The sequence below is a fragment of the Halichoeres trimaculatus genome, unplaced genomic scaffold (assembly GCF_033239565.1).
Source record: "Halichoeres trimaculatus isolate MK-OKI-2021-1 unplaced genomic scaffold, fHalTri1.1 fHalTri1_scaffold_21, whole genome shotgun sequence".
NCBI classification, from domain to species: Eukaryota; Metazoa; Chordata; class Actinopteri; order Labriformes; family Labridae; genus Halichoeres; species Halichoeres trimaculatus.
Window position 1 is genome coordinate 15,447,751 of NW_027437199.1, and position 26,727 is coordinate 15,474,477.

Consider the following 26,727-nt stretch of genomic DNA (forward strand, 5'->3'; position numbering starts at 1 on the left):
AAGATTGTACCATGTCTGTGTGGTGTCAAGTCATAAGAAGAGATGAAGGGATGGAGGAAAATGTTTTATCTTTTGTATTACAAATAATTGTACATTTAACTGCACAGGATATAAAGCGTCATAGCAGCAAGTCAAACGGACCAATGTTGTAGCCCAAACTGACCACCTGCTGCGTGACAGCTGATTTGTCATTGTCCGTCACAGTCCAGAATGTTGGTCACCTTTCAGCAGAGATGTACAAATCACAGTTCAAGTGTAAGAAGAATGCTGATTCAGGATCCTTTTTTTCCCTGCGAGTGTCCTTGGTAAGCCTCCTACACGACTCACTTCACCATAGCCAGGTCTTTGAGGGCATGGCTCCGTTGCTTCTTAGCTTTATACCCAGGTCGAAGGAACTCAATCTTTCTCTTCTTGGCTTCGATTTTGTTCTTGTGCTTCTTGAGTTTCTTCTTAGCTGCAATGTCTGGGTGACTCACCGCCTGGGGAACAAAAAGAAACATTGACTTGCATCAAGGAACAAGGGTGCTCTTCTCGTGTGAATGAGTAGTTTGCCGCCCATCATACCTGCATGGCCCTGTGTCGTTTGCGTGCAGCTCGCCTCTGTGAAAACTCCTTTTGAACAGCAGAGAAAGCCAGAGAGAATCTCTCCAGCCCTACTTGCTTCTTCAGAAGCTCGATCAACTCCTGAGCCAAGTTCTTCAGAGTGGGATCTGGATCGAGACAAACACTGAGGGTCAGTGAAAGCTCCATCTTTTAAAATTATTCCAACATGACCAACAAATTTGTAGGCTCTCTAGAGCGGGTACCTTGGTCTGCATAGGTGCTGTCCAGCTCCCTGAACAGAGGAGTGATGATTGTCGTCAAATAAGGGCCGAGCCGCTCCTTCCCGAGGTCCATGGCTATCGCTCCCAGGAACTTAAAAACACAGGTTCTCTGCCAGGGAGAGGGAAGACAAAGAGCGTAACACATTAAATCGAATGTTGGGGCACAAAAACTGAAGTTTTGACAGAATGACTGTCCTCTCCAGTACAGTTTAGATCTGACCTTTATTGTCCGTGAAAGGGGAATCTGATTGGCAGCAGTGATTAGGGTTAGGGTTAGTCCATTTAAAAGCCAGTTAAAAGTTTCACTTGCATGATATAAATCGATAATTATAATAAATAGGATGTGCCATAGCTCTTCTTGAAAATGCAGTCAGGGTTTAAGGAAGATTAAGAGCATTGCACGAGGAACTAATGGAAATTTACATGTTTGCCTTGGAGCAGCTAACGCTAATGGTAACATTGGCTTAGTGAACTCCTGGTGGTTTTCAAACGGGGTGACGATTTAATGTCGACACTTTTATCGATTTTATCGTCATTGCAGCCCCTAGAATGATGTAATGAGAGACGTCACAGCCACACAAGCGTAACTGTAAAAAATAAGTTGAAATTTCCACTTTTTTCTTTCTTTTTAACATGGCATTAACAAGTTTCCATACATCCAAAGTATTAAGTTGAATTCTTGTGAAGGACTTGTGATATCATCTGTTTCATGCATTTATTTACATTTCACATGTTCTTTTGTTAGTTACTATACTTTTATTGTCTTATTTTGTCGCTGACACGCCTCTGGGGACTTCACTGCTTCAGCAAAGTCACAGAAAACTCTCGTCTCTGTCTCCAAGCTGTACGGCGAAAGACGAGGGTTGAGAACCAATCACAGCTCTCAGACTTTGACAAGATAGATGTTTTCTTAACTTGTCTATTCAAGATATCTGACAATGAAAGCTGCTGTACTCATGGTGGGTTAAGATGGGATAAGACTCATTAACTTGTTTTGATGTTGGGTTTCTGTCAATGAAATTTGATTAACATTAATGGATCTAGACCTGTTAATGTTTTTGGAAAGTGTCTTGAGACAACGTTTGTTCTGATTTGGCGCTATACAAATGAAGATTGATTGATTGATTGAAGTCTTCACTAATGTGACACTAATGCACCCCATATCCTTTAATCACCTCCTGAAACTGTCGTAGTCAGAGGTATGAAACCTCCTCTGAGCTTAGTGAATTATTGTGGTCACTAGGGGGCAGCAAAAGAGAGAGGCAAACATAAACTGATGTAGCAGCATCTCCTTACTTAACATGAAAAACATGTTTGTGAACAGTTTCTTATTTCAAAATTAGATAAGTATTCCTAAGAGTAATTAATATCAATTTGTGGCATCAATATGAGGATTTATTTCATTGATTTGAGTGTGTGTTCCAAATACAGAAGTTTGACTCTCTTTAGCCAATCATTTCTCATCTTTCCCCATCCAATAATATAAAAGGCTAAAGTCGTCCCATAGATATTAATTTTAGTCCTCATATACATGTGTTAATCAACAATAATAGAAGAATCTTCGTTAAAAAAGCCGATTCAGGACTGTTTCATCAAAAAGAACTCTCACCTTGAGGGGAATTTTGGGAGTGTATGCAGCTTCTCTCTTGGCCATGAGTGACAACTTCTTCATCAACCACAGCAGTGAGGGGGGTTTATCATCCTTATCATCCTCTTCATCTTCTTCTTCTTCTTTCTTTTCTTTATCTTCCTCCCCCTTATCATCACCATCCTCATCCTCACCATTCTCTTTCTGCTCTTCATTGCCGTTTTCTTTCTCCTCCTCTTCTTTCATTTCTTCCTCAGGGGGAGTGATGTCAGACTCGGGGGATATGAGGTAGATGACCTTACCGACAAACAGCAGGTTCTTGATGACCTGTGGACAGAGGAAGATGCTGGTCAAACAAAGTCCATGTGTACTTTGGATTTAACCTCCACTCTTTGGTTTGTTTAATAAGTTGGTGGACTCAAAGCACCTGCTCTCCTGACGCCGTGTCGAGGAACTTGGACTGAAGCTGATGGCAGAAAGATAACGCCAACTCTCTCATCTACATGCCATGAGAAGAGATGAAAAAAAGGAAGAAACTGTTTAGAAAGTTTCCACATTAGATGCAAAAATTAGATTCAAGATCAAATGTCCTGACCTTCTTGTCCAGACCACTGGTGATGAAGGACGTGGCCACCGGCTGAGGTGAAGCATCCACTTCCTCTCCTCTCCAAACAGTGACCAGCTGCTCAGCCTGATGGGCTGCAAACAGCTGACCAAAGAGCTGCGAGGCAGTCAGCCACACCCAGCAGTGAGGGTACCGCAAATGGGCTTCAATGTAACCTGGAGGAACAAAAAGTATTAAAAAATTAAGAGAATTCATATTGAGAGTGTGTGTGTGTTCATGTCACAGATGAAGAAGTGTGCAGATCCTTTACCCCAGATATGATGTAATGTCTCAAGAGGCTTGGTGAGCTCCAGCAGGCCACAGTGTTTGTTCAATTTAGACACAAGGGTCAGAAAACTGAACAGCAGCCTGTCTGCTCCTTTCTCCTCCTGCTCTTCCTCGATCTGAAAAAGAAGATATGTTTTCTTTCAGCCTTCACATTTCAAAATTTACTCATAAAGTTGTGTGAAATGTTGCCTCACGTCGTCGTAGTTGTCAGGGTTTATCTCCTTCTCCAGCAGGGGGAGCAGGTCGTCAAGGCGACTGGCAAACCTGCCCTCCTCCACCTCCACGAACAGACCGCAAATCTGAGCCCCGAGACGCCGCAGGCTGGCCTGAGAGGAAAAAGAGAGATTTGATTTAGAAGCTGAGATTAAGCCATATTGACACACAGATTTGATTAACTCATCACCACTGTACCTTTTCTGTGTTAAGCCAGGTGTTGACGAGGGCGTACAGAGTGTTCTGGTGGTTTAAGTCCAGCTGGGCCAGCAGGGCTTTGATGGCAATTGCAGCCATTTTTTTACAGCGAGGAGAATCATCGTTGACCACAACCAGTGCCAGAGGAGCGAAGAACAGGCCGCTGTGCTGCAACAGCAACTTCTGAGCACAGAAAAAACACAGCTTGTTAATAATCATCTTTTTGATGCCTTTCTTTTGGCTCCAAATGTAGGTTCAAAGGTAAAATGTGACGCTCAATGAGGCACACACTTCTTTAACAAATTGACAGAAAACTTTCCTGACCTGTGGGAAAGTCTGGAAGATGTATGCCAGCATCTCCAGCACCGACTCCCTGCCGGTATCATGCTCGTACTGCAGCTGAGCCACCACAAAATCAAGGTGCTTCCTCAGTTTTTTTCCCAGTGGGTAATCCAGCAGATATTTCAGATAGATCTGAAAAGCATGAAATGTGAACACTCACTGAGCAAATTTCTAACATTTTTCCCATCACTTGCTGTTCCAAAGAGAGAAAAAAGAGCTTGTTTTCTTTGATGTGTGGGTACCTGTCGGCAGTGGATACGGATCATAGCGTTGCTGCCGGTGACAGACAGCTTTGCCACTTTTCTTAAAACCTCCTCCATCTCTGGAACAACAAGTTTCCTTGACAGAATCGCCTGAAGGGAAACAGAGACACACAAGTTTAAACATAAAACTCAGTGCAGTCAAAAGACATTTTTGCATGTTTAAGATTTATATTTTTTCTGTTGAGCACCACAAGCACTCAGCCACATGTACAACTGGTTACCTTCAGCAGACCAAAGGCTGTGGCCTGGCGGGACTGATCATAGATGTCTTCCTCTGCATATCCCAGCAACACCTGAAGTTGTGTCTCTGAGATTTTGCTGTTTTTGACATTTTTCACCAGTATGGTGATGGCCTAAAGGACAAAAACACAGAATGAGCGTCCTCGACTCATACAATACTGACTCTTTTATTCATATAAGAACCTGTAGGGTGGTCTACAATAGTTACATAATTTACTTTAAAGGGGCTGTGAGTGATCTTTAGAAAGTCTCATTTCTAGATATATACCTGATCGTAATCCACACTTTGTATTGAGATTATCAGCACCAATATTACTGGTTACAGGTTATTCTCAATTGCTTCTCCTTAGCTTCCCAATCGGGTCGACCAGGACCGGATTGATTTACGGTACGTCTAGGTCTCTATGGGAACACCACGCCTTTTTCTCCGCTAAAAACGATTTCTATGACTAATTTTGTAGTGATGGTGGACACTGGAGCCTAACTGTCAGACAGAAAAAGGACAGAGGAGCAGAAGTAGGCTAAACGGGAGAGTGATACAGCCCAAGCTAAAGGCTAATTAGCCTTTATCTCGGGCTGTATCACTCTATAACAGAGGGGCTAAACTGTTAGTGCTAATGTTCATTCCAACCCACAGTCAGCAGTTATTCTGCAGTGGTCTGTTCAAACTTGAGAGTCTATCAATAAAATGAAGAGTGAGGTTACGTTAGCTCTGCTTGGTAGATGACTGGCAGGGTGTAGCTAACCAGTATATTACACATTACAGACATGTGCTAGAGCACTGGGCTGCCAGCTGCGCCACAACTAATAAACTACTTACAAACTGACAGTGTTTACTTGTCGTCATGTTAGCCTACAGATACGTTGGAGCACCGGGCTAACATATAGCCATTTGCTTGATGTCATGTTTCAAACCGCAGCACTATGTAGCTGTACTGACAAACACCTTACCTCAGCGAGTTGTTTCCAGTAAAAAGTTGTCTTGAACAAAGAAAATTTATTTTGATCCAATCTCCATTTAATTCCAAAACAAACGCACGCCTCACTAAAAGTAATTTACGACAGTGTGAGGAGTCCCCGGGCCACAAGGTGGCGAGGGAGTACATTTAAAACAGATTCTCCCCATAGGATCTTTAAGGTCAGGTATCTGTTTTTCTTCTCCAGAGTCCCAAATTGTTCCAGAAAGCTGTTCTTATCTAATACTAACATAAACGCTTTTAGTTCTCTGCCTATTTGAAGCTAGATTAAAATTAGATATATCAAACAAAATATGAAAATAGGGTGACAGATTTGTTTTTTGCTACCTTGAAACAGTTCTGAACCAGTTGGTAGTTCTCCCCACGGGCAGCTCCAGCCTTGGAGTAATCCTTTAACAGGACAAAAAGCTGCTTGGTCAGCTTGTCAGCGTTCTCCTTCACGGCTGGCAGAGGTAACTTTAACAGCCAGGTTACCGCCACCAGAGCCTCTGTGATCACCTGAGGGAAAGAGGGGAGAAAGAGGAAGATAAGCAAAGAAGGATTCAAAGTGAAAAGTCTCTAATTTTTGTTAAGAAATGCGAATAAATGTCATGTTGAAGGTACCTTGACATGCATGGAGTCGATGCAGTCCAGCAGCAATAGTACGAAAGGATCCAGCATCTCTAGAGATGAAGCCTCAGTGGACACCACTTTGGATTTCTTCAGACTCAGATGGAGCAGCTGAGAAACAGATGAAGAAACAAAATGTTAAATATTTAAGAAAACAAACCAGATAACTTATTTAGACAACATACTGCTCCTAAAGGCAACGCTTCTTTATCAGGGCACATCTGGCCTCAGGGAGATTTCAGTCCATACCTTGAGGCCAGCATCAACCAGGATGTGCATGTTGGTTCGGCTGCTGACTGGAGCTTTTCGAACTCCTCTCTTTGGAGTAGGAGGCAGGAGCAGGCAGCTAGGAGGAGGCAGTCTGGGGTCCGGTGGAGGCTTCTCTGAGGCTTTCTCTCTACAACACACAAACATTTGGTCATTACGAAAAGGAATCAGGAGAAATCACTGTATTTTTAAGTGATATTTGTGGGTCCGTGTGTGTATACCGGTCTCTCTTGGTGAGCAGGGGCAGACTCTCACTGATCAGGCCGTGGCACAGCAGTAAGATATCCTGGGATGTCATGCCTTCATTGGCAAGCAAACCCAAGACCAGTCGACGTAACACAGCACCGACCCTGTTACACACTTTAAGACTGGATGTGGTCTCCAGGATCTGAGGAAAGCAGTGAGGAGGAACGTTACATGTTGCACAAAAACATGTCCATCTTTCATGAGTCTATATCATTAATCGTAAAATATTATTTAAGTGCTTCATCCACATACTTGGAGTTAGACCAACCCTTTCCCTCCTCACCTCTTTCAGCGGCAGTATTAACTTTGTGATGCTCTCCCTGCTGCAAAACAGAGCCAGCAGCTCGTATGAGTCCATGCTCTTGCTGTGTCGAGCCTCCATCAGCTTGGAGACAATTCCCTTCACCTCTTTCTCCTCAGCCACAGCCCCAAACAACTCATTGTTGAATATCTGAGCCAGAGAAAGAATCACCCAGAATCAGCGAAAAACATTGACCCAAGCTAAACAAAGTTTGTGTGCCATGTGGGCCTTTGAGAAATTGTGAGTAAAATGTCCTTACATCAATGAGCATGTTCATGCACGGGTCAAGGTCACCGCTCTTCAGGGTCGGACTGAGGACAGAGAGCAGCTGGTACACTGTGAAAGTTAGCACATGGACCTGGACAGAGAAGAGTGATGGAAAAGAAAAGGTTAGGATTTTAGGAGATGATGGAGGCCCATTTATAAAACTTTAGTCAAATATTTCTGATTTTTTTTTCTTGCCTTTGTAAAGCCATCAAGGTCAATTACTACAATATCTTAGCCTTGAATGTAGAGAATTAAAAAGGTTTTCAATCTGATTTAAATTTCTACATTAATTTGCTGAAGAGCCTTAGCAAAGTTGCGTAGTAAAAAAAATGCAAAAGCCAAAATCTCAGTGTCTTCTTTAACTTATGAGCCACATTTACCTGACAATTCCAGACAAAAATGTCTTATTTCAAGACACTTAAATACCAAAAAATGACACCTGAATGACTTAGAGCGAGTAAAAGAAATTTGGTAAGAAAAATGTGTCTGTTTAGTCTTATTCAAGAAACTTGACAAGAAAATTTCTCCAAGAAGCAAACAATTAAAGTGTCATATCTTCTTTTAAAATCTTGAATTCAGGCTTTCTTTCTATAATTTTCAGGTTAATTTGGCTAAAATAAAGTTTAAGACACCAGACATTGTTTACCAAAAATAAAGCACACACACTTATAGCTCCATTTTTGTAGTAAAGTAATTAACATGACTTCTTTGCTGTATTTTGAAATGGTTAGAATGCTTAAATGAAAGCTATAACCCCCATCCTGAAGAAACCCAGACTCCAGCCTGACAATATGTGCAACTTTCGACCCATCTCTAACCCCCACTTTCTGTCAAAAATCTTGGAACATACCGTTGTCCATCAAATCAAACCCCACCTCACAAATAATATCCATTTCAAACCATTTCAATCCAGCTTCCGTTCCCAGCACAGCACAGAAACAGCCCTGCTCAAAATCACAAATGACCTACTGCTTTCCTCTGACTCTGGCCACCTCAACATTCTTCTCCTCCTTGACCTTACTGCTGCATTTGACACCATAAACCACACCATTCTGCTCTCCCACCTGGAACATACCGTCAACATCACTGGAACTGCACTAGCCTGGCTGAAATCTTACCTCACTGACCGTCAACAGTTCATTTACGTAAACAACTGCTCCTCTCACACTGCTCATCTGACTCAAGGCGTCCCCCAAGGTTCGGTGCTTGGTCCCCTTCTTTTCATCATATATCTGCTCCCCCTTGGTGACATTATCTGCCATCATGGCCTTCACTTTCACAGTTATGCAGATGACATCCAGCTATATATTTCCACCAAAGCCACACACTCCTCAATCATACACTGCCTCACAGACATAAATACTTGGATGAACCACAACTTCCTTTCACTTAACTACAACAAATCTGAACTCATAATCATTGGCCCTAAGTCCCTCACTAACCCTATCCAGGACTTCAGTCTCACTTTCAACAACTCCCTTCTATCCCCCTCACCTCATATCCGTAACCTTGGAATCATTCTTGACAGCAACCTTTCTTTTCACCATCACGTCACTCAGCTCACTAAAACGGCCTTTTTCCATCTCAGAAACATAACCCACCTCCGTCCATTCCTCTTGTTTTCTGCTGCTGAAAAACTTATTCATGCATTCATCATATCACACTTAGACTAATGTAACAGCATCCTTCATGGTACATCATCCAAAGTCCTGCTCCGACTTCTCCTCATTTAAAGCTCTGTTAAAAACTCACCTTTTTAAATTAGCTTTTGTACTGTTTTTTTGTTCTGTTTGACTTCTGTTCCTTGCTTGTATTGATTTTAACAGTTGTCAAGTGTCTTTAAGTTCTTGAAAAGCACTATATAAATAAAAAATCATTATTAAATGGATTTTCCTCTACCTGATAGCCCTTGACCAGAATCCCCTGCATCTCTTTGAGCAGGTACTGCAGATACCTGCAGCCCAAAGTCTCCAGGATCTTAATCAGAGTTCCTCGCCCCACGTCACGGATCTCCTGGAATCGGTTTCTCAGCACCACACACACCTTGATGAGGATCCTGGATCATACACACAAATACACACACGTCACTCAAGTCTCACAGTTCAATTGTGAGACGGCTCATTAGGAAGTTATGGTCTCAGACATTTGCAGTTGTAGCCCTGAAGTTGTACTCTTCAAAGAGCAGGAAGAGTTGCAGATTTTGGATAAACATCCTACACCCAGAGTTTTCATCCAATCACAGAGCGGCATACCCAGGCAGGTTGGCCTCCATGATGTGTGGAGGCAGCGTCTGCATCAGTTTGACCATGGCGAAGGCGATTGGTATTCTCACAACCTCTTCATCCTTCACATCTTTTGACTTCACTGCTTTGTGCTCATCATCACGTTTCACCTGAGAGATAAACAATTACTTAAATTATCACAACGCCATGTGGAGTTTCAAGAACATGTTAAGACTGCACCCATATTGTCAATGTTACCTTTGCGTTGAGACACTTGTTCAGACGAGGCAGCACACTGTTGTTCACTGTCGTGTGGATGACGCTGATCAGAGACTCCAGCTCCTCTTTGCTCTGTGGCAGCCCGCTCGCTGCTGCAGTGGGTTTCAGGGCTGCTGTGGCTGCACGTTTGGAGACCTCATCTTTTGCTTCTTTGGCGGTGTCTGTTTCCATGGGAGTGTCAGATGGAGCTGCTTTACTGTCCACCTCCATAGCCTCATCCTCTTCATCACTTGCATCTGATTCTTCGGCTGCAGCTTGTTCCTCATCATCTGCATCAGCAGCAGGAGTGGCACTCCCAGCTAGATGATTGTAATGGTGATTATTGGATACATTATTTTACATCCATTATTCAGACTGTTATTGAAATAGAGTTTTGTGCCTCCAAAGGATAAAATCTTAGAAGTGAAAGTCAAGCTTCTCACCCTCTCTAGCCTTGGCAGCCTCCATCTCTCTGCTGAGTGTTTGATGGTCGAAATGGAAAGCCTCCAGGACTGTGACCAGCAAACTGGAGTTAAGAAAATACATTATATAGAGGAATGAATCTCTTTGATCAGAAAGGACAAGTTATGACAACAAATCTTCTTAGAGTGAGTACAATAAATAAAACAGGAACTTAAAATCAAACAGGTAAAGTGTAACTCTTATGGGGGCAGCCTCACCTCACTGTGAGTTTCTGCTCAGCCTGTCCCGTCTGCAGGATGTGGATGAAGTGTTTCAGGTAGTAGAGGTATTTAGACCAGGTGAGCCTGCGACACACTGCTCCCACTATCTCCACCGACGCTGATATCATGCTCTCATGCTGCAGTATGTTAGGATACAAATGGTCAAAAATGTACACAGATAGGAGCGACTTAATGAGTATCATCACAAGACACGAACTGCAAACTCTGAAATCTACGCAAGTGATTAATTATTTTGGAAAATATGTCTATAAAAATGAATGTCATATTTCAAGATATCCAGAGAAAACGATCCCTGCATTTTTTGTGAAGAGTAAAAAAATCTTCCAGTAGGGTAAGAAAAAACTGCTTGTCAAGTTTCTAGAAATAAGAATAATGATTAATAGAAAAGAACTAAACAAATGGGTATGCCTTGGACATGACTCTCATGAGATGGTGCAAGACTATGTATGTAAATATTAGAAACTAATGTGACCATCTCTTTTTTTTTTCTTTTGTTGTTTAAATGTTTATTCTGCCACAAAGTGAATTACAACTTAAACTGATCTGGTTTAAAATATAAAATAAAATCTTTATATTTTAACTTAAACAACCAATAAAGCGTCCTGAGTTTTAGGTCTCAGAGCAAAAAGCAACAACGGCTGGCTGTCAGACCTTCCTGGAGGAATATAAGATCAGTTTCATATGTAAGGATGGGCCGATAACTGATCCCCAAAATTAAGGAAATTGGCATCGATTGATCGGCTGACCAATCGATTGGTGCATGGCTAGTCTGAACCTTTTTTTCTCTTGAAGTCCAAAGTAAGTTGGCATTACAACAACTCTTCCTCTAGTTCTGCACATGTGACATGTTCTGTAACTTCCAGCAGCCAGCTCAGCTATCTGTTTATGGGACACCCCACAAAGTCATAGTAGTGGCTCAAGGATCGAAAAACTTGTACTACTGTTTAATACATCTCATCCTGTTATTTTGGCTAGAATCGGACCGATACCGATACTGAGTTTTGGATCAGCACATCCCTATAAACAAATATTTTTCTGGACTCGTCTGGTGAGTGTGGCTCACATTAAGTCTGATATGACATTATTTACTACAAATAGCTGGCTCTCGCTGCAACAATGTCAAACATGCAGGAGAGTTAACAGAGTCTTTTGTTTCCATATCTGAGAACTACTTATTTTCTTATTTACTAGGATTTCTTCCTCTGTAATACAATTGATTTATTGTTTTTTAATTCATGTGCATCAGTCACCTTGAGCATTTTTTCATCCATCACAGTCGTCAAAGCGTATGGCATGATGTAGTTTTGGAGAGAACGTGGCGTCAGTATGACCTGGCCCTCAGTCAGCTGCTTGGCCAACCTCCTTAAGGCACGACCACGACGGTGAATCTAAACAGAGGGAGAAGGCACAGACGTGTTGATTAAAGGTTAAAACTGACAGAGGAGACACTTCAGTGTGTTTTTGTGTTTGTTTTCTCTTACCTGGATGTGCTTCATGTGCTCAAAGAAGTCAGACTCTGGGTCAGTGTAGTTGGTGAGCTGAACCAGGTCTCTGAACTCTTTCTTTGAGGGGAATGTCTTGACCAGGCAGGCGAGCACCGTGGTGTATTCATGCTGCACACTCTGATGGAGAGAAAGGAGGTGGATTTAAAGGAAACACTTCAAAAGCCTGTGTGTGCTGAGTTTAAGAGCATTGTTTTTGAAAAGTGAGTGTTCTTACATCTGTTTTGCTGCGTAGCCCTTTATGTACAGCATCCAGGATGGTGTGCTGCACAACATCCCTGTAGATCTGTTCTCCAGGCCCGACCTCTGCCAGCTGGGTGATCACCGCAGACAGACACAAGGTGGCGTTGTCTGCTAGTGACATGTCTCCAATCTGCATACGGAAGGATGAAGGAGGAAATCAACCAGAAAACTCCAACAGGGCTGCTAATAACATATCTGTGTCATATGTCAGTTTACCTCATAGGTGTGGAAGCAGTTGTGAATGATGGTGCTGATGTAGTCGAGGTCCAAGGTGGTCATGGCTTTGACTTTCCTGGTGGCTTCTTGGAAAGCCGTCAGACGCACGTCAAAGTAGATCTCATCCAAGTGTCGGCTGTCAAACGCATTGAGCTGGAGGAGAAAGTGGAAAGGAATCTGTTTTATCTACCTGGTGATGTTGTGCAGCAAGTGTTTCAGGGCAGGAGACTGCTACATGAAAACGAAATTGATCGTACCTTTGTTGCCAAATCAGTGACGTAGGTGAGGGATGGCTCCAGATCTGACAGGGTCTAGAAAAAAGCAGCAGAAACAGGGTGAGACTCAGATAGATTGTATCAGCAGTTTGATTTTTTCCTGCACCAACCAGTAGCTCTCAAGTACTGAGTCTAATATCTTAGTCGGAATAATGTAGTCTCAGTTCTCCTACCGGGGTTAGGTGGGGAAAGGTCATCACACATGGGTAAAAGTGGATTCATAGGAGGATTTTCTTTACTCCAAGTCAAGAACAAAGCACTTTCTATGGACACTATGGTTCTATTTCAAATCTCTGGCCTCGTATAAAAATGCTATTTACGGTATTAGGGCTGAATTACACTTTTATGATGGTCCTTAAATGCACCTTCAGAGTCAAACAGGTTACTGCACTTTGAAGTGATTCTTCATCCTCAATGATTGAGAGCTGATCAAAACTACTTAATATTAGTGCTGGGCTGATTTGCTTTTACCCCGATTTGATTCTTTTACGATTTTTGGGTACTGATAGTATTAAAATTGCGATTCTTCAATATCTATGATTTTATGATTTTTGGTTTGCTCTTTCCAACACAAGACCATGTGAAAATGTTGAATGATGATGTTGTTTATTACAGGTGTGTTAAAAATATTGATACTGCAATATATTGTGATACTTTGACCTCTGATACAATATTGAAATTTCAACTCTTAATATGGATATTTTTGTAAAAATAAAAATTCATATTTTAGCTGAGTTGGAAGTAAAATAAGACTTCTGTATTTCAACTGCAGTAGATGGCCCTGGAGAGCTACTGTCCTGTATGTTGCCAATAGATTGTGTAATGAATCTCATCTCAAAGTATATTTAAAATGTTTGATAATGTGGGTTTTTGTTGCACTGAGCAAGTCAGCATGCCATAGACATCAATGTTTTCCTTGGTTCTTTTTGATTTTGAGTAATATTTTGATTTCCATACACATCATCTCTATTTTTTCTTAGTTAATTGTGTAGAATACCACAATGTATGACAATATTGTGATATTGTGATACATCCTGAAACTATTGCATTGTGACCTAAGTATTGTGATGCATATTGAACCAAGAGGTTCTTGCCAATACTCACCTCTGATGTCTACAGACTGTATCAGGAGTCATATTTTCCCCAAAAATAGAAATGCTCACCATGTGAGTCAGTTTTTGTGAGTCAAACAAAAAATCCTGATACCCTGCCAAAATTAGACAAATGGAGCTGAAGACACAGAGCTGTTAACAGTATTGGCTAAAAATGATAAGATAAAAATAAGGGTCTGCAAACACTGCGCCTTTCAGCTAAAAAAAAACTTTTACAGAAATGCATTGCTTCTATTTTGACAGGTTATACAAACATAAGGGGAGATATGGAGGATTCTGAATGTCTGATGGTCCTGCACTGACATGTTTGTCTCATCATCCTGTCAACCAAAACAGAACTCATATGTATCAGGGATGTTACCATGGGTCATTGATGAACCATTATCAGCATCATTAACGATAAAAACTGATGTTGATTCACAAACACCTGTTATGAATCTGTCTGCTACTTTTTTGCTTAGTGCAGCAGTCAGTGAGTTTATTCCTTTGATAACAGATTTAATATACTGGCAAATTAATATTAGGGTTTTCTGCTGTACCTGGAAGACGTTTGTTAGCGCCTGCCTGGGCAGCTTTTCATGGATGATGGAGAAAAGTTTGCTGAGCGGCCGCAGGAACGCTGAGGGCTGCACACACTGTCTCAGCAGATTCTGCACCGTGGCCAGGATGTCGATTTCTGTCTCCTGTAGTAAACACACACACAATCAAAATACTTGATCATAGTCTACAAAATAGCTTTAAATCTTGACACTTCAAAATAAACATAAAGCTGTTTGTCTTACTTGAGGGTTTTTGCCTTTTTGGAGGTATGGCAGCAGCAGGTTGATGAGCATCGAGCTCTGCTCCTTGTTGCTCACAAATCTACTGACCCTGACGAGCAAAAAGACACACATGGGGACAGCATGTTGAGTGAAAATAAACCAATCTGACACAGTTACAAGGAGAAAAACACCTTAAGTAGGGTAAAAGCAACTATTCTGTGTGATCTTTTCTGTTTAGAGCACTAACTTGGAGAGGATGTTGAGCTCTTTGGCCGCCTGAGCTCTGAACTTCTTCTGTTTCAGTCTGGCAGTATTACGTACAACTCCGCTGAGGTACTGCAGCAGGGTGAAGATGTGAGGCAGCAGCAGCCTGGAGCCCTGAGTCAGAGAATCTGCAGGAGGAGAAACAACGTGAATATTTCACTTTCTTCAGCAGCAACAATCTTCATGAGATATAAATTTAGCATTTAGTTGATTTTTTTTACTCGAGGTTAACTCTGAATACCTGCAGCGACAGAAGTGCCCTCTTCAGGCTGCGGGAACACACAGTCGTTCACGCTCAGCTCTGGCTCCGTCTCTGAGGCAACAAAGTCTGCAGCGGTTGCCAGGGACTCAGCAATGTCCATCACCATGGTTATGGTGGCTGTGGAAGCATTCTTGGCTGAGAGGAGAGCAAAGACGTTCAAGAGGATGTCACACTCTGGTTGGTTTGGCTTCTGCTTTGCCAAGAGGGGGAAATACCTGATACAAAAACAACCACAAGGCTCTTTTCACTCACTTTTAATCACTTCCAGTAAATATCAGATGAGATTTCCTGGTAGAGAGATGCAAGAAATGTGATGAAAATAAGAGTGATGGGTATGAAATTTCTACCTGGCATTTTTGCACCACACATGGATGAGTTTCAGGAGAGGTGTGGGAGAGTAAGGGCTCTCTGAGGGGAGACGACACACCTGCCAGAAAGAAAATGAATTCCAGTGTGAACCAGGGAAGTAGAAAACAAATAGTATAAGAAGATTGGTTTGTAGCAAATACCTGAGGCCAGACTACAGCATGGAAGACAGCATCCAGTTCATCTGGAGTGAAGCTGTAGGAGTCGAAGTTGTCAAAGAAGTCTTGGATTCTCAGGATACCGAGTCGCCTCAGGTTCCTCAGAGGATTGATGCAACCGGCGCGCAACTGGAGAGCAAACAAATCAATGCTGAGATACTGGGATAAACAGTTGTTTTTAGAAGGAAAAAGTATTTCTATAAGTTTGAATCTCTAATCTTTAGACTTCTTTGGAAAGGGTTTTGACCTTGTGGAGAAATATTTAGGAATATTTCAGAAAGTTGAACTAAATTCTAGTGCCTAGGCACCTTAATGCTTTTCAAATATCTATAACTTTTATAAAAGAATATCACGTTATACCAACATTTTGCGATGATCCCTGTCGTTCTTACCTGGGCCCGGTGGTCCAGAGTGGTGGACACAGAGGCAGCAACACACAGCAGAATCTGCAGCACCTTGGGAAGGTAGATCTGGATGAGATGTCCCAGTTTGTCGATGACCACGTTGATGACGTTCAGCAAGCCGTGTTGACGTCCCAGCGGCAGAACAGCCGAGATGTCTGTCTCTGCTATGACTCTCTCCACCGCTTCCAGGCAAGAACCTGACGACAAGAGAGGAACAAGAAATACATTAACATGAACTTGTAGAAATAAAGGAGTCAAACTGAAACCAAACTTTTTGGATCTTTATGTCTTAAAAAATCCTCCCTTCCCTTTGAATGATGTGTTCTACCTTCACAGTGATGGCGGACAGGCTCCAACAGCAGGTTTATGAAAATCCCCAGCTCCTCAGCCTGGCAACCCGCCAGGAAACGCAGGATAATGGAGGACCGAGAGGTGGCGAAGGCTTTCCCCTGAAACTTGCTTCCTGCTTTGCTGCGTAGACGACCAAACAGGATCCTGAAAACCAAACAGCAAACACAAGACTGGTGACTGAGAGGCCAAAGTGAAGTGTAAAGCCATAGTAAATGCACATTGATAAGGATGACAATGATAAGGAAAAGTGTTAGGATGGAAGTTTTAGGAGGCGTCGTACCTCATTAGCAGTGGGATGAGCATGGATCTGTGTGAAGCATCGACCACGCCTGTTTCCTCAGAAATGTTGAAATGAACAATCTCCTCTTTGAAGTGTTTGTCATCCAGAAGCCTCTCAAGATTCTCCCTAGAGAAACACACACACAAAAACACACAACTACATTAGAGACAATTCACTGTGACACTAGGCATAAGCCTCTGAAGCTTTTTCGTACTTGAATTTTTTTTTAAACTATATTTGCAAGCGGATAGAAATGGCTGCTGTTTGTCATTGGGACAGCCAGATCCAGAACAAAGAGCCTCACATGAGTAATACAAAACTTCTCCAAAAACAAGCATCTATCAGCAGCTTTGCTGAAGGTTTGGTAAACTGATAGTCTGATAACAGACCATAGAGGAGGGGGGTATCAGATCAGGGAGAGTCGACACTGAGGTGGAAGTGATGAAACATTCCTCTCCCTGTAACCGTAGAGGTTTCTGAAGAAGGGCTCTGATTCATATCACACACCTCCACAATGACCCTTTATAGGGAAAGGAAGACCAGGATACTGTTCCTTCAAGAGGAATATTACAATTATACTAATACCGTCATTATAATATTACTGTACATTAGATCCTCCGTCCTCCTCTAGGTAATTGGGGATTCTTACTTGTATGGTACAATGCTGGGCTCTTTGTATGACAGAACACATTCCAGGGCCACTAGCTGGATCTGCTGGTCCTGATGGCAGAGCAGCTGAAATAAGAGAGACATGTCATTTTGTTTAAGAACTACAAAGATGAATCTCGAGATACTAAAAGAGTGGGGTGCATTTTTACCTGGTGATAGAGTTCACTGAGACTGCTCTCCAGGTAGAGAGAGCGAGGGTTGGTGAATTTGGCGAATACTTTCAGGTGGGCAATGAGCTGTCTGTAAAAAATAAAGACAGTTCCGGCAGAGATAAGTTAAAGAGGGGGTGTTTTTCTTTCTCTCATATTAAACACAGATATGAAAAAACAATGCTGGCGTTCATGTTAAACTGATCAAATGGTCCTGACAAAAACTAAGACTTCACGCAGTCTCAATAAGACTTGCTAAAAAGATGAGGTAATAGCATAAGGATCTCCTCAGTGTTTCCCCTACCATTATAAGGGGGCGGCCTCCCCAACGGAGGCACCCGCCCCCGGGAAGTCGAGTAAATTTTGTTGTCCGTATAGCGCCAGATCACACCACAAGTGATTTTTACACCTTGATTTTATATTCAGCAGACTAAATAGCCTTATGTTATTTAAAGGGCTTGACATTAACACCGGCCAACCAGCCAAATGCGGGTGGATTTCGGCAGTGGCTGGTAACACCACTGCTCCCACTGGCCACTTTGGCGGGTTGAATTTTATCTCAAATATGAAGCAGAGAGACAAGCAAAAAGATGACTCTGATGATGAAAGCTCTGAGGAAATTTAATTTACCTCTCCTTCATTGTCATTCTCATGAAAAAAGAAATTATTTTCTGATTACAATCGTTAATAAATATTTAAGCAGACAGTGTCTCTTGCTGAGTTTTAACAAACTACTATTTTAATTACTATGTCTTAATAGACTGCATATTTTCATATGACAGGAGCACAATGTCACACACGACTTTATCAGAGCTGAATACCTGATTAAGGACCCGTGGATTTTAACATTGATGTAGTCTTGTTTTGAGTGTGCATAGGGGTCATTTACATTTAAAGAGGTTGTAAATCTTTTTTAAGTAAACTTTAGCATGTCATCATCCGCCTTAATCATATTGAACATAATTATCCAACAACAAATTGTGGCCAGTGAAAATACTGAGTGGCTAATAACTCAGGGATACCACTAGCCACAGTGGCTGGTGAGCAAAAAAGCTAATGTCAAGCCCTGGTTATTTGTCTAATTTTCATGAAGGAGTCTAAACATCGTTGGATTCGCACTTCTCCTCGCGGAACTTCACCGCGAGCACGTGCTCTTTTGCGCACGGTGAAGCTTAGCTCCACCGCGTTCGCGCGCGCGCATTTCCATGTAGAGAAAAGCCCACTCCGTGTAGCTAACAGAAACCACCACAAGACACATCTCCCAGCTCCTTCTCCGTGAAGATGCTACACTCGTTATCCTAAACCTTTCGTACATCCTAATCATTTTATCATCTCTGTCGAAAATCCTCGTAGAAACACAAAGAGTCACGTAACAACGAACGTTTGAGCATTTTATCGTTTCTGAAGTCAAGACATTCTCTTAACAATGTTATTAAAACCAGTTTAGGTCAACTCAAAAGTTGTGAAAGTCAACTATGAGCAATTTTTAACATTTTTTATACCGAGCAGACAACCGCAGCAGGTCAAATATTTATGATTCTGAACATAATTATTTTTGTGTTCACAGCAAAAACAACTATAACTGCTGACTATCTACAAAAAAACCTCTATCTTTTTAAGCTACAGAAAAAAAAAAAAATTCAATCCAATATCAGGACTGTTTTTAAGTGCACCAAAAACAAACTTCAACACATACATTTATTGAGTAGAAATACTAGGACTGCACTCAGAAGGAAGATTTTCTGCTAAATATGCTTCTATTTATTTTACTGTCACAGATGGTGCTGGTAAAAAAGTTTGCCAAATTTGACTTCAGTATGTTTTTGTGTAGTCTTACTTAGCAGCAGCTCTCCTTGGAAGTGCCTTTCTCTGTTGTCTGCCGCCCTCCTCCTCCTCCTCCTGCTGCTCCTCTTCTTCTTTCTCCTCTTCTTCCTCCACAACCATCCCAGACTCCTCCATGGCAGCCTCCTTCCTCTTCCTCAAGTCCTGAGTAGGAGCCACCAGCAGGTCAGCAGGGTAAAACTCATTCCTGGAAACAACAGGGAAGTCAAGATTTGATTATAGTAATGAGATGGCACATACTGTATCTACTTGTTACAGGTGATTGAAATACTTAATAAGCACTGAAGTCTCTCACCTGATGAACCGGAGCAGCAAGGGGCTCAGTTCCCGGCTGCGTGGTTCCACTCGGTCAGGAAACTGGGCCATGGAGCGCCACAGCAGGCTGCGAAAGTTGATGAAGTCAGTCCTCTCTTTGGGGTTAGAGGTCAGCTTCACCTGCTCCAGGAACAGCACGCCAACATCACCACTTTCAATCACGTCACAGCCAGGCTCTCCCTGAAGCCCGGGCTCTTCTTCACTGTCATCCTCTTCATCACTCTCCTGCAACTCTTTCTCTGTGACAGGCGGCGAGGAAATAACACACAGCTTTGTCACATTTTCATTCTATGTTTTCATTGACCCTTCAAATGTTTAATAAATAAACCCAAACCACAAAGTTTTGAGATTTTTGGAGGAAACTAAACTTTGAGTTTCACCACTTAAAACCTTAACTGAAAAACAATTCAAACACAACTAATGCAATTATGATACACCTGAGAAAGAACCTGAGATGCAGTCTTACCAGCCAGCCCGGCTACGATCTCCAGTTGTTGATAGTAAACCTTCCAGAAGTCTTTGTTGTCCATCCCTCTGGCATGAGTCCTGTTGAGTAGAAACCGAAAGTTTCATCTGATAAGACATGTCAGCGTTTTATCATCCTCTAAAAAAAATTAACTGGTGTATCACATCACATGTTGCCAGTTACTTTTTTTGTGAGAACATTACAAATATATGGGGTAGAGATTTGAACCAGAATAGTCACATTACTAATTCATAACTATGTTGTATTTTTTACCCAGTTTTTGGCCTCTTGTTTATGTGTCCCTTAACATTCCTACTGACTACAGACTGCACTCAGAAAGGCTCCTGTTTGGTGAAACGTGTTAACACTGATGCTTAGCATGCAATACTGAAGATTTGACGTTTTCAGCAAAAGTAGCCTAGCAACCTAAAAGAGGCGCAAAGTGTGGGTAGAAAAATGAATAAGACAACTGAGAAAAACAGTACCAAAAGAAATGGAAGTCTAAGTTTTTCATTGGTAATATTAAAAACTAAGACTATCATCTTTTTGGACCTTCAATAACAAACAAAAACACACACTATGAATAATATGGATAAAATAAAGAGATCAGAATTGGATCCAGGCTTGAATTAAAAGTCTGAAACTAATAAAAGTTTATGATTATGTTGACAAAACATCATTAGTTCTGAGGGGTTCTTCAAACTCACACAAGAAATTCAATCACTGGGTCCCACAGAGGCCTGAAGTTGACGAACAGCATTGCAACAAGGTAACGCAGAGGTACCTGCAGGAAAACAGGCAGGAGGAGGAACCGGTCAATGATTTAAAGATCACTCAAGCACGGTATTTAATCTGTACTAAGGCTAGGTGGTGATAATGGAACACTTAGAATCAAGGTTAACAAAATTTTTTAAAAAAGAGGAAGACAAAAAAAAAAGTTCCTTCTCCTGTACCTGCTGAAAGGTTCCTGCTGGCCCCTGTGGTAGACTCCGCTGCACCAGGTCGTGTCTCAGCTTGCGCAGGTGTAGCAGCTTTTCTCTGTAGTCTTGAACTGAAGCTGGCACTAGCTCTGCCTGCAGACAAACTGCGAAGACTGGCTGTACCTCTACATTCTCCTCACCCTGCGCAGAGATTCAAGCATTCAGAGAAATCAGAACATGGACGTGTGAATTTTCTCTAAATCTTTTTTAATGAGCACCAGCACTGATGATCTCACCTCTGCCTGAGGGGGGAGCTCTGCCTCAAACTGGGAGAGAATCCTCAGAGTCAGCAGGCGGATCTGAAAGAGGAAAACCATGAAATTAATGGCAAAGTTAAAAAGTTAATCAAAACAGTCCTATCACCTATTATCACTCTCCTCCTCTATACCTGATCTGTATAATCCTACCTTGGAGATGTTAGATGACAGGTTAGCATGCAGGATCTGGTAGAGGTCCAGCAGTGCATTGTGGGAGAGGTGCTCTGAAACTCCACTGAGTGACAGTCGAGTGTAGTACAAGTCCCCGAGCAGCAGGGCAGAGAGATCTGAGGGAAACTTCCTGTAACCATAGCAACAAACATGATGCTCAAAGCTTCAACCTCTCAGCTGAGAGGAAAAGTGAGGCATGAATAAGGACACATTTATAGCAGCAATAAATGCAACACATACCACAGTATGGAGTTGATTTTGTCCACCGTGAGAGGTGACGGAGGCTGAGCTGAGCCATCCAGGGTGAGGAGACAGCTCAGGGCCTGCCTGGCGACAAACAAACCAGCTGGAGGGCAGAGAAGGAGAACTTGAGTAAGTCTTACAGAGAGGTAAACTGCATGTGTCTATTAAAATGAATTCATCTTTCTCTTGTCTTGGAACAAATAGAGGCTGCTGATAACTGGCCTTCCTTCCTTCTAATTGTTTTACATTTCACGACAAACCAAAAATATCATCTATCAGCAGCTTAACATATGCTAGCATGTTTTGATTACTTTGTCTTGCCAAACCTTTTTCCAGTTTCTCTGACTCGATATCTTTCAGTAGATGGTTTAAGAATTCAGTCACAGCAGGAGTGATGCTTGCTGAAGACAGAGGCCTGAAAAAAAAAGTTCATCAGTATCAGAATTACTGTAGTGATCTCAGACAGGAAATTGCTTTTTAGTCACAGCTACCCCCTTCAAAAAGTGTTAAAAATAGAATGTACAAAACATAAAACTATAAAATATAAGAAATTCAAAAATATACAAATATAAGAAAGTACAAAATAGAATTAATATTTTAAAATTGTATTTAGTGAATAAGGAATAATGGGTCTAAGACATTTGAGCAACGCATGCAAGTTACCTGAGGTGTGGGAGAATCACCAGGGCAGCCCAGGGCAGGGACAGGTCTGTGATGGACTCATTCTGCTCCTCAGGAAGTTTGATCAATGACAGCACCAGCTCTGGCACTGCAAGCTGCTCTGACGTTACACTGCTGGTCTGATTACTGCTGAACACTCTGTTAAAGGAGGAAAAACATCAGACATGATCAGAGCAGAATGTACATTCAAAAATAATGAAGAGGAAAGTGACAAATCATGGGATGTATTTTTTTTAATTAGAAGGGATAATTCTCTCAAATCTCACCCCGTCGTCTGTCCTGTGAACAACAACGGGTAGGTCTCGAAGGCCATGGAGCCATCTGTCGGGGGTGGGGCTTTGGCGAGGATCAGGTTGACTAGAACATCCAGGCCACAGTGGCGAGACAGGGAATCGCCACACACGAATAACCCAGTTGTGAAGCGCAATAAGCTGGGGAGGAAAAGCTAGAAAAGACGGGGGAGAAAAGAACGTTTTTCAGCATCTCAGAAATAAAACAGAGATAAAACAGAGTTGGAATGGGGAAACCTACGCATCACACCACTGACGGCTCACCTGCTCAAACTGCTTCATGGTGAACATCTCCTTTGTGAACTCCAGTATTAGATCTTGCCCCATTGAGCTGCCAAACACCTTGAAGAAGACACGATCAAATAAACTCAACCGCCTTCTCCAGATAAATTGACACCTTATACAAGAAAAACTCACACACATAGAAACCGAATGTTGTGTTTTGTGTCACTAAAACACACCTTTTGAACAGTCTCCTGAATGTGTGTTTTAGGCAGGGTGATGTTCTCCCCAAGGAGCAGAGACGAGGTGGTCTGGAGGAGCAGACGGGAACAAGAAGCTGGCAGAGACGAGCTCTGAATCAGCTGCAACACCATCTGTGCATGCAAAGGATGATAAACACAGTTACATGACAACATTTTGGATCGAAGGGAAAAAAGTCTCTGCATCAAAGTCTTCTCTTACCTGGCAGACAGCCTCAGGTTTTGTGATCTTTGCTCCGTCCTTATGGGACACCAGGGTGTGTAGAATGAACAGCAGTCTCTCCAGCTGCTCTGCTGCCTCATCTGCTCCTTTTCCTTTTGCCTCCATGATACCCAGAACCTCCACCACACTGGTCTGTTCATGCAGATACAGCACCATTATACATAAAACAAGGGAGTGTACAATTTTGTTGCTTTGAGTCAGATTATTTGTGTAACTCTTTCCAGACATCGTGTTTGTGCTACCTGCAAGGACTCCCACAAAACCAGGAAGTGATCTCTGTCGATGTGACCAGCTGCAGCCTGGGCCATGTGATCCAGAGCATCCCTGACTGTGTCCCATGGCAGAGAGACTCCAGGACATGTCGAGGGTCCAAGTTTCCGAAAAGCTACAAGAAAAGTCTACAGGAAAAAAGAACACTGAACATTTTTGCCTCATAACACAGATAATCAATCGTTTACACTTACACAAAGCAGGGTTTCAAAGTCTGAATAGCACATTCTTCTCCTCTTCTGATGCCTCACATTAAATGACTAATGCCAGAAAAAAAGATATGCCTACAACTTGTGGCTAAAGCTATTACAAAGCCAAATGTACATTTTTTGGAGAGGATACCCACATTTCCTGAACAGGAGTGAAACATGTTTCGGACTCCTTTGCACATTTCAAAGAGTAGTTGACCGGCTCCCTCTGCCTTGTCTGGGTGCTGCTGCAGATCCGAGAACATGAGGCTGAGCAGAGCATCAAGATCTGGAACCTGTGACGCCAGAAGACAAAAGTTCATCAGTACAAACAGCTGTGAACACAATCACAAAAGATCCACAATGACGCCAAATACTTCAATCTCTCTGACATTAAATAACTCACCTTTCTCATTAAAAAGGAGAAGCTCTCTGCTGCAAATTTGCGGATGTGCTCTTTCTTGTGCGCCAAGAGTGTGCTGTATAAACTGTGGGATGAAAAAAATAAATCTTTATTACCAGCTTGATGGGTAAATGCTACAAAAAGATACAAAGCACTCAGTCTTCTGTAAGAACCCATTCTTATTTTCTTACCTGTATATATTTTGCATATCTTTAACCATAACTCTCCACAGATACTTGTACAGGTAAGAGAGACAGGTGAATGCCCACTCCAGGATCTCTGTGTCCTTGGTGTCCAGCAGTGATGTGATCAGGATGAAAAAGTCAGGGAAGTGAGGATAGAAGTCTGTCTGCAGGTCTCTGGCCAGCTGCACCACAAGGCTGGGAAAACAGGGGGAGAGACACCACCAGGATTTACCACCTCTTACATCAAAACAGAACAGAATTCTGTCACTGAACAACAAACACAACTTACTCTAGAAGTGGCTGGTAGGCCAGACTGTTTTTGACACCGAGGTGCGTTTTCAGACTTTCCACTATCGCTGCCTGGTGAAAAACCAGCATGTTGAAAGACTGGCTCTTGTTGGACACCTCCTTTAGGAATGTAGCTACAGAGGAAAGACATTACTTTCACAATGAATCCCAAATGTTTGGATATCATGTGTTGCATGAAACAGGGCAACGATAAAGTGAAAAATGCAGGGGTTGTTGTATTGTATACGTACTGAAATGCTCTGTCAAGTTCAGGTCTCTCCATTTTGTCAGGCCTTCAGAGAAGTACGTTTCTACTTCCTGTTCAGATAGAAAAACAGGTATTACAATCTACAATAACAGCATAAAACAACTGAGAAGAAAGTTAATGTTGCCATAAAAAGTGACTGTACATACCTCTGCATACGATCCTGTTCTGTCTATGCGATGGATAACATCAATGTTGACATTGGCAAGTCTTTCTGCAAACGTAAGAAACTGAAAACAAGACAAATCAGAGAGGTTACTGATCTGTCAGGTGTGAGATAAAACGAATCCCTCAGTAACAATGCGTTGACGTAGAGTTCCCGATGAAGTGCCTTAATCTTAAAGCTTTTCTGAGAGTGAAATAAAAATCCCTCAGCTTTTCTTTTCCAAAACCTGCATTAAAACATCAGTTATCTAACTCATACAACATATTAATGCAAGTGAATTAAACTGTTAGCTTCATGCTGCAGCAGGGGTCTTACCCTGAACGTGTTCTCAGATTTGTGATACGAAGACTTTGATTTCATCTTCATTTTGCCGTCTTGGTTATTTGAGTACCAGCTGTGTTCCAAAAATCGTGGTGTGGCTCAGATTATTCATAAATATATACTTTGTTTAATCTCTCCGCTACAAGTGTTTACACACACGCCGACACCAGGGCGCAGCCATTTGTAACAAAGCACTCTGGGAAATTTTTAGCTTCCACGTGGTTTTGGTTGTAGCGCCGAAGAGAACCGAAGAAACAAGAGAGTGATCGAAACACCGATTCCGCTTAGTTTGAACCGTGCATCTTGAAAACACTTATTGTATCATACTTTTGGTCCACTCGAACGTTGTATTAGATTTTTATTAAATAATTTAGTTGACATGCTGTCGTTTTTTTTAACAGGCCAACGAGAGAGAATGGAATGTAATGTATAAAAGGGCAGGCAGAGGAAGCAGGAGAGATGGAGCAAAGAAAAACAAGACTACTATTCTGCAATTAACCCTTTCACGTCACTTTCCAAATGCAAGGGATATGAATACTATTTTAAATTTTAACCATTTAACGGTCCATTCAAGAAAAAAGTAATTTTTAATGATGTTGGTGCGCTCAGGCAAGGAAACCAAATCAGAAAAAAATATTTTGTGCTGCATCGACGACCCAATCAGGTTTAACTCAAGACATAGTGACTCAAAATGCTCTACCATACAGCTGAGCATCAAATTGAAGGGCTGAATTGACTATTTAAGAATCCAGTTGAATGCGGTGTTTACTGGGTAGAGAAGAAATAGGCAGACCAAGATGATTCACTGCATTGAATTCACAGATCTACTCAGTACTGTAAACAAACACGCATTCTCATCAATTCACCATTAAATGTTTTCGTAACATGGTTCATTGTACATACAAAAACATAAAGCTTGAGTTGTGGTTTCACAACATAATACCAATTGAATATAAAGTAGCAAAAACAGCTTATATAATCCTTTGTAGGCCACCCATAAACATATTTTGGCAGTGATGTGTATTTTAGTGGGAGTTACGAGTGCTGGTAGAGGACTGAGAGCTCAGGGCAAGTTGTATATTTCTGTGCAGTTTCATAAAGCAATCATGTAAGGCCATAAACCAGTTTTTAAATAGATTTGTGATTACATTGTTTTATTGAACAATTTCCCCAATGATTGTTTCTCTTTTGAAGGATCATAAACTAGTAAAACAGATGTTCTAATAAAGTAAAAGTGAATTGATGAGCTCTCTGATGGAAATACTTTG

The 26,727-nt window shown here is 41.8% G+C and overlaps 1 protein-coding gene across 1 annotated transcript; it reads right to left on the minus strand.

Moving 5' to 3' along the window:
- utp20 (UTP20 small subunit processome component) lies at positions 1 to 25,662 on the minus strand. The gene is made up of 61 exons (XM_074698107.1): positions 25,454 to 25,662; positions 25,122 to 25,202; positions 24,959 to 25,025; positions 24,709 to 24,841; positions 24,426 to 24,614; positions 24,238 to 24,319; positions 23,990 to 24,127; positions 23,616 to 23,771; positions 23,353 to 23,505; positions 23,130 to 23,264; positions 22,933 to 23,010; positions 22,645 to 22,823; positions 22,361 to 22,516; positions 22,024 to 22,112; positions 21,695 to 21,800; positions 21,434 to 21,584; positions 21,263 to 21,325; positions 21,000 to 21,167; positions 20,754 to 20,830; positions 20,047 to 20,126; positions 19,561 to 19,819; positions 19,261 to 19,452; positions 17,424 to 17,514; positions 17,255 to 17,340; positions 16,606 to 16,731; positions 16,303 to 16,469; positions 15,963 to 16,171; positions 15,556 to 15,699; positions 15,394 to 15,473; positions 15,026 to 15,261; positions 14,768 to 14,912; positions 14,542 to 14,629; positions 14,299 to 14,442; positions 12,630 to 12,683; positions 12,373 to 12,525; positions 12,131 to 12,286; positions 11,893 to 12,033; positions 11,662 to 11,799; positions 10,388 to 10,527; positions 10,151 to 10,233; positions 9,708 to 10,027; positions 9,480 to 9,619; positions 9,127 to 9,283; positions 7,220 to 7,318; positions 6,943 to 7,110; positions 6,635 to 6,801; positions 6,396 to 6,543; positions 6,141 to 6,257; positions 5,865 to 6,035; positions 4,542 to 4,673; positions 4,300 to 4,410; positions 4,040 to 4,189; positions 3,716 to 3,898; positions 3,499 to 3,630; positions 3,288 to 3,420; positions 3,008 to 3,192; positions 2,840 to 2,911; positions 2,434 to 2,739; positions 807 to 933; positions 565 to 710; positions 1 to 479 (listed from the first exon to the last, which is right to left on the minus strand). Exons 1-61 carry the CDS (start codon positions 25,502 to 25,504, stop codon positions 324 to 326), a joined length of 8,484 nt encoding a protein of 2,827 aa, XP_074554208.1. The 5' UTR covers positions 25,505 to 25,662; the 3' UTR covers positions 1 to 323.
- Between the last annotated feature and the right edge of the window lie 1,065 nt (positions 25,663 to 26,727).

Coding starts and splice junctions, on each gene's coding strand:
- utp20 (XM_074698107.1), bottom strand. CDS start 25,504: ATGAAGATGAAATCAAAGTCTTCGTATCACAAATCTGAGAACACGTTC. Junction 21,326..21,433: donor TGTCATCTAACATCTCCAAG/GTAGGATTATAC, acceptor TTCCTCTTTCAG/ATCCGCCTGCTGACTCTGAG. Junction 16,172..16,302: donor TGTCCGCCATCACTGTGAAG/GTAGAACACATC, acceptor TCTTGTCGTCAG/GTTCTTGCCTGGAAGCGGTG.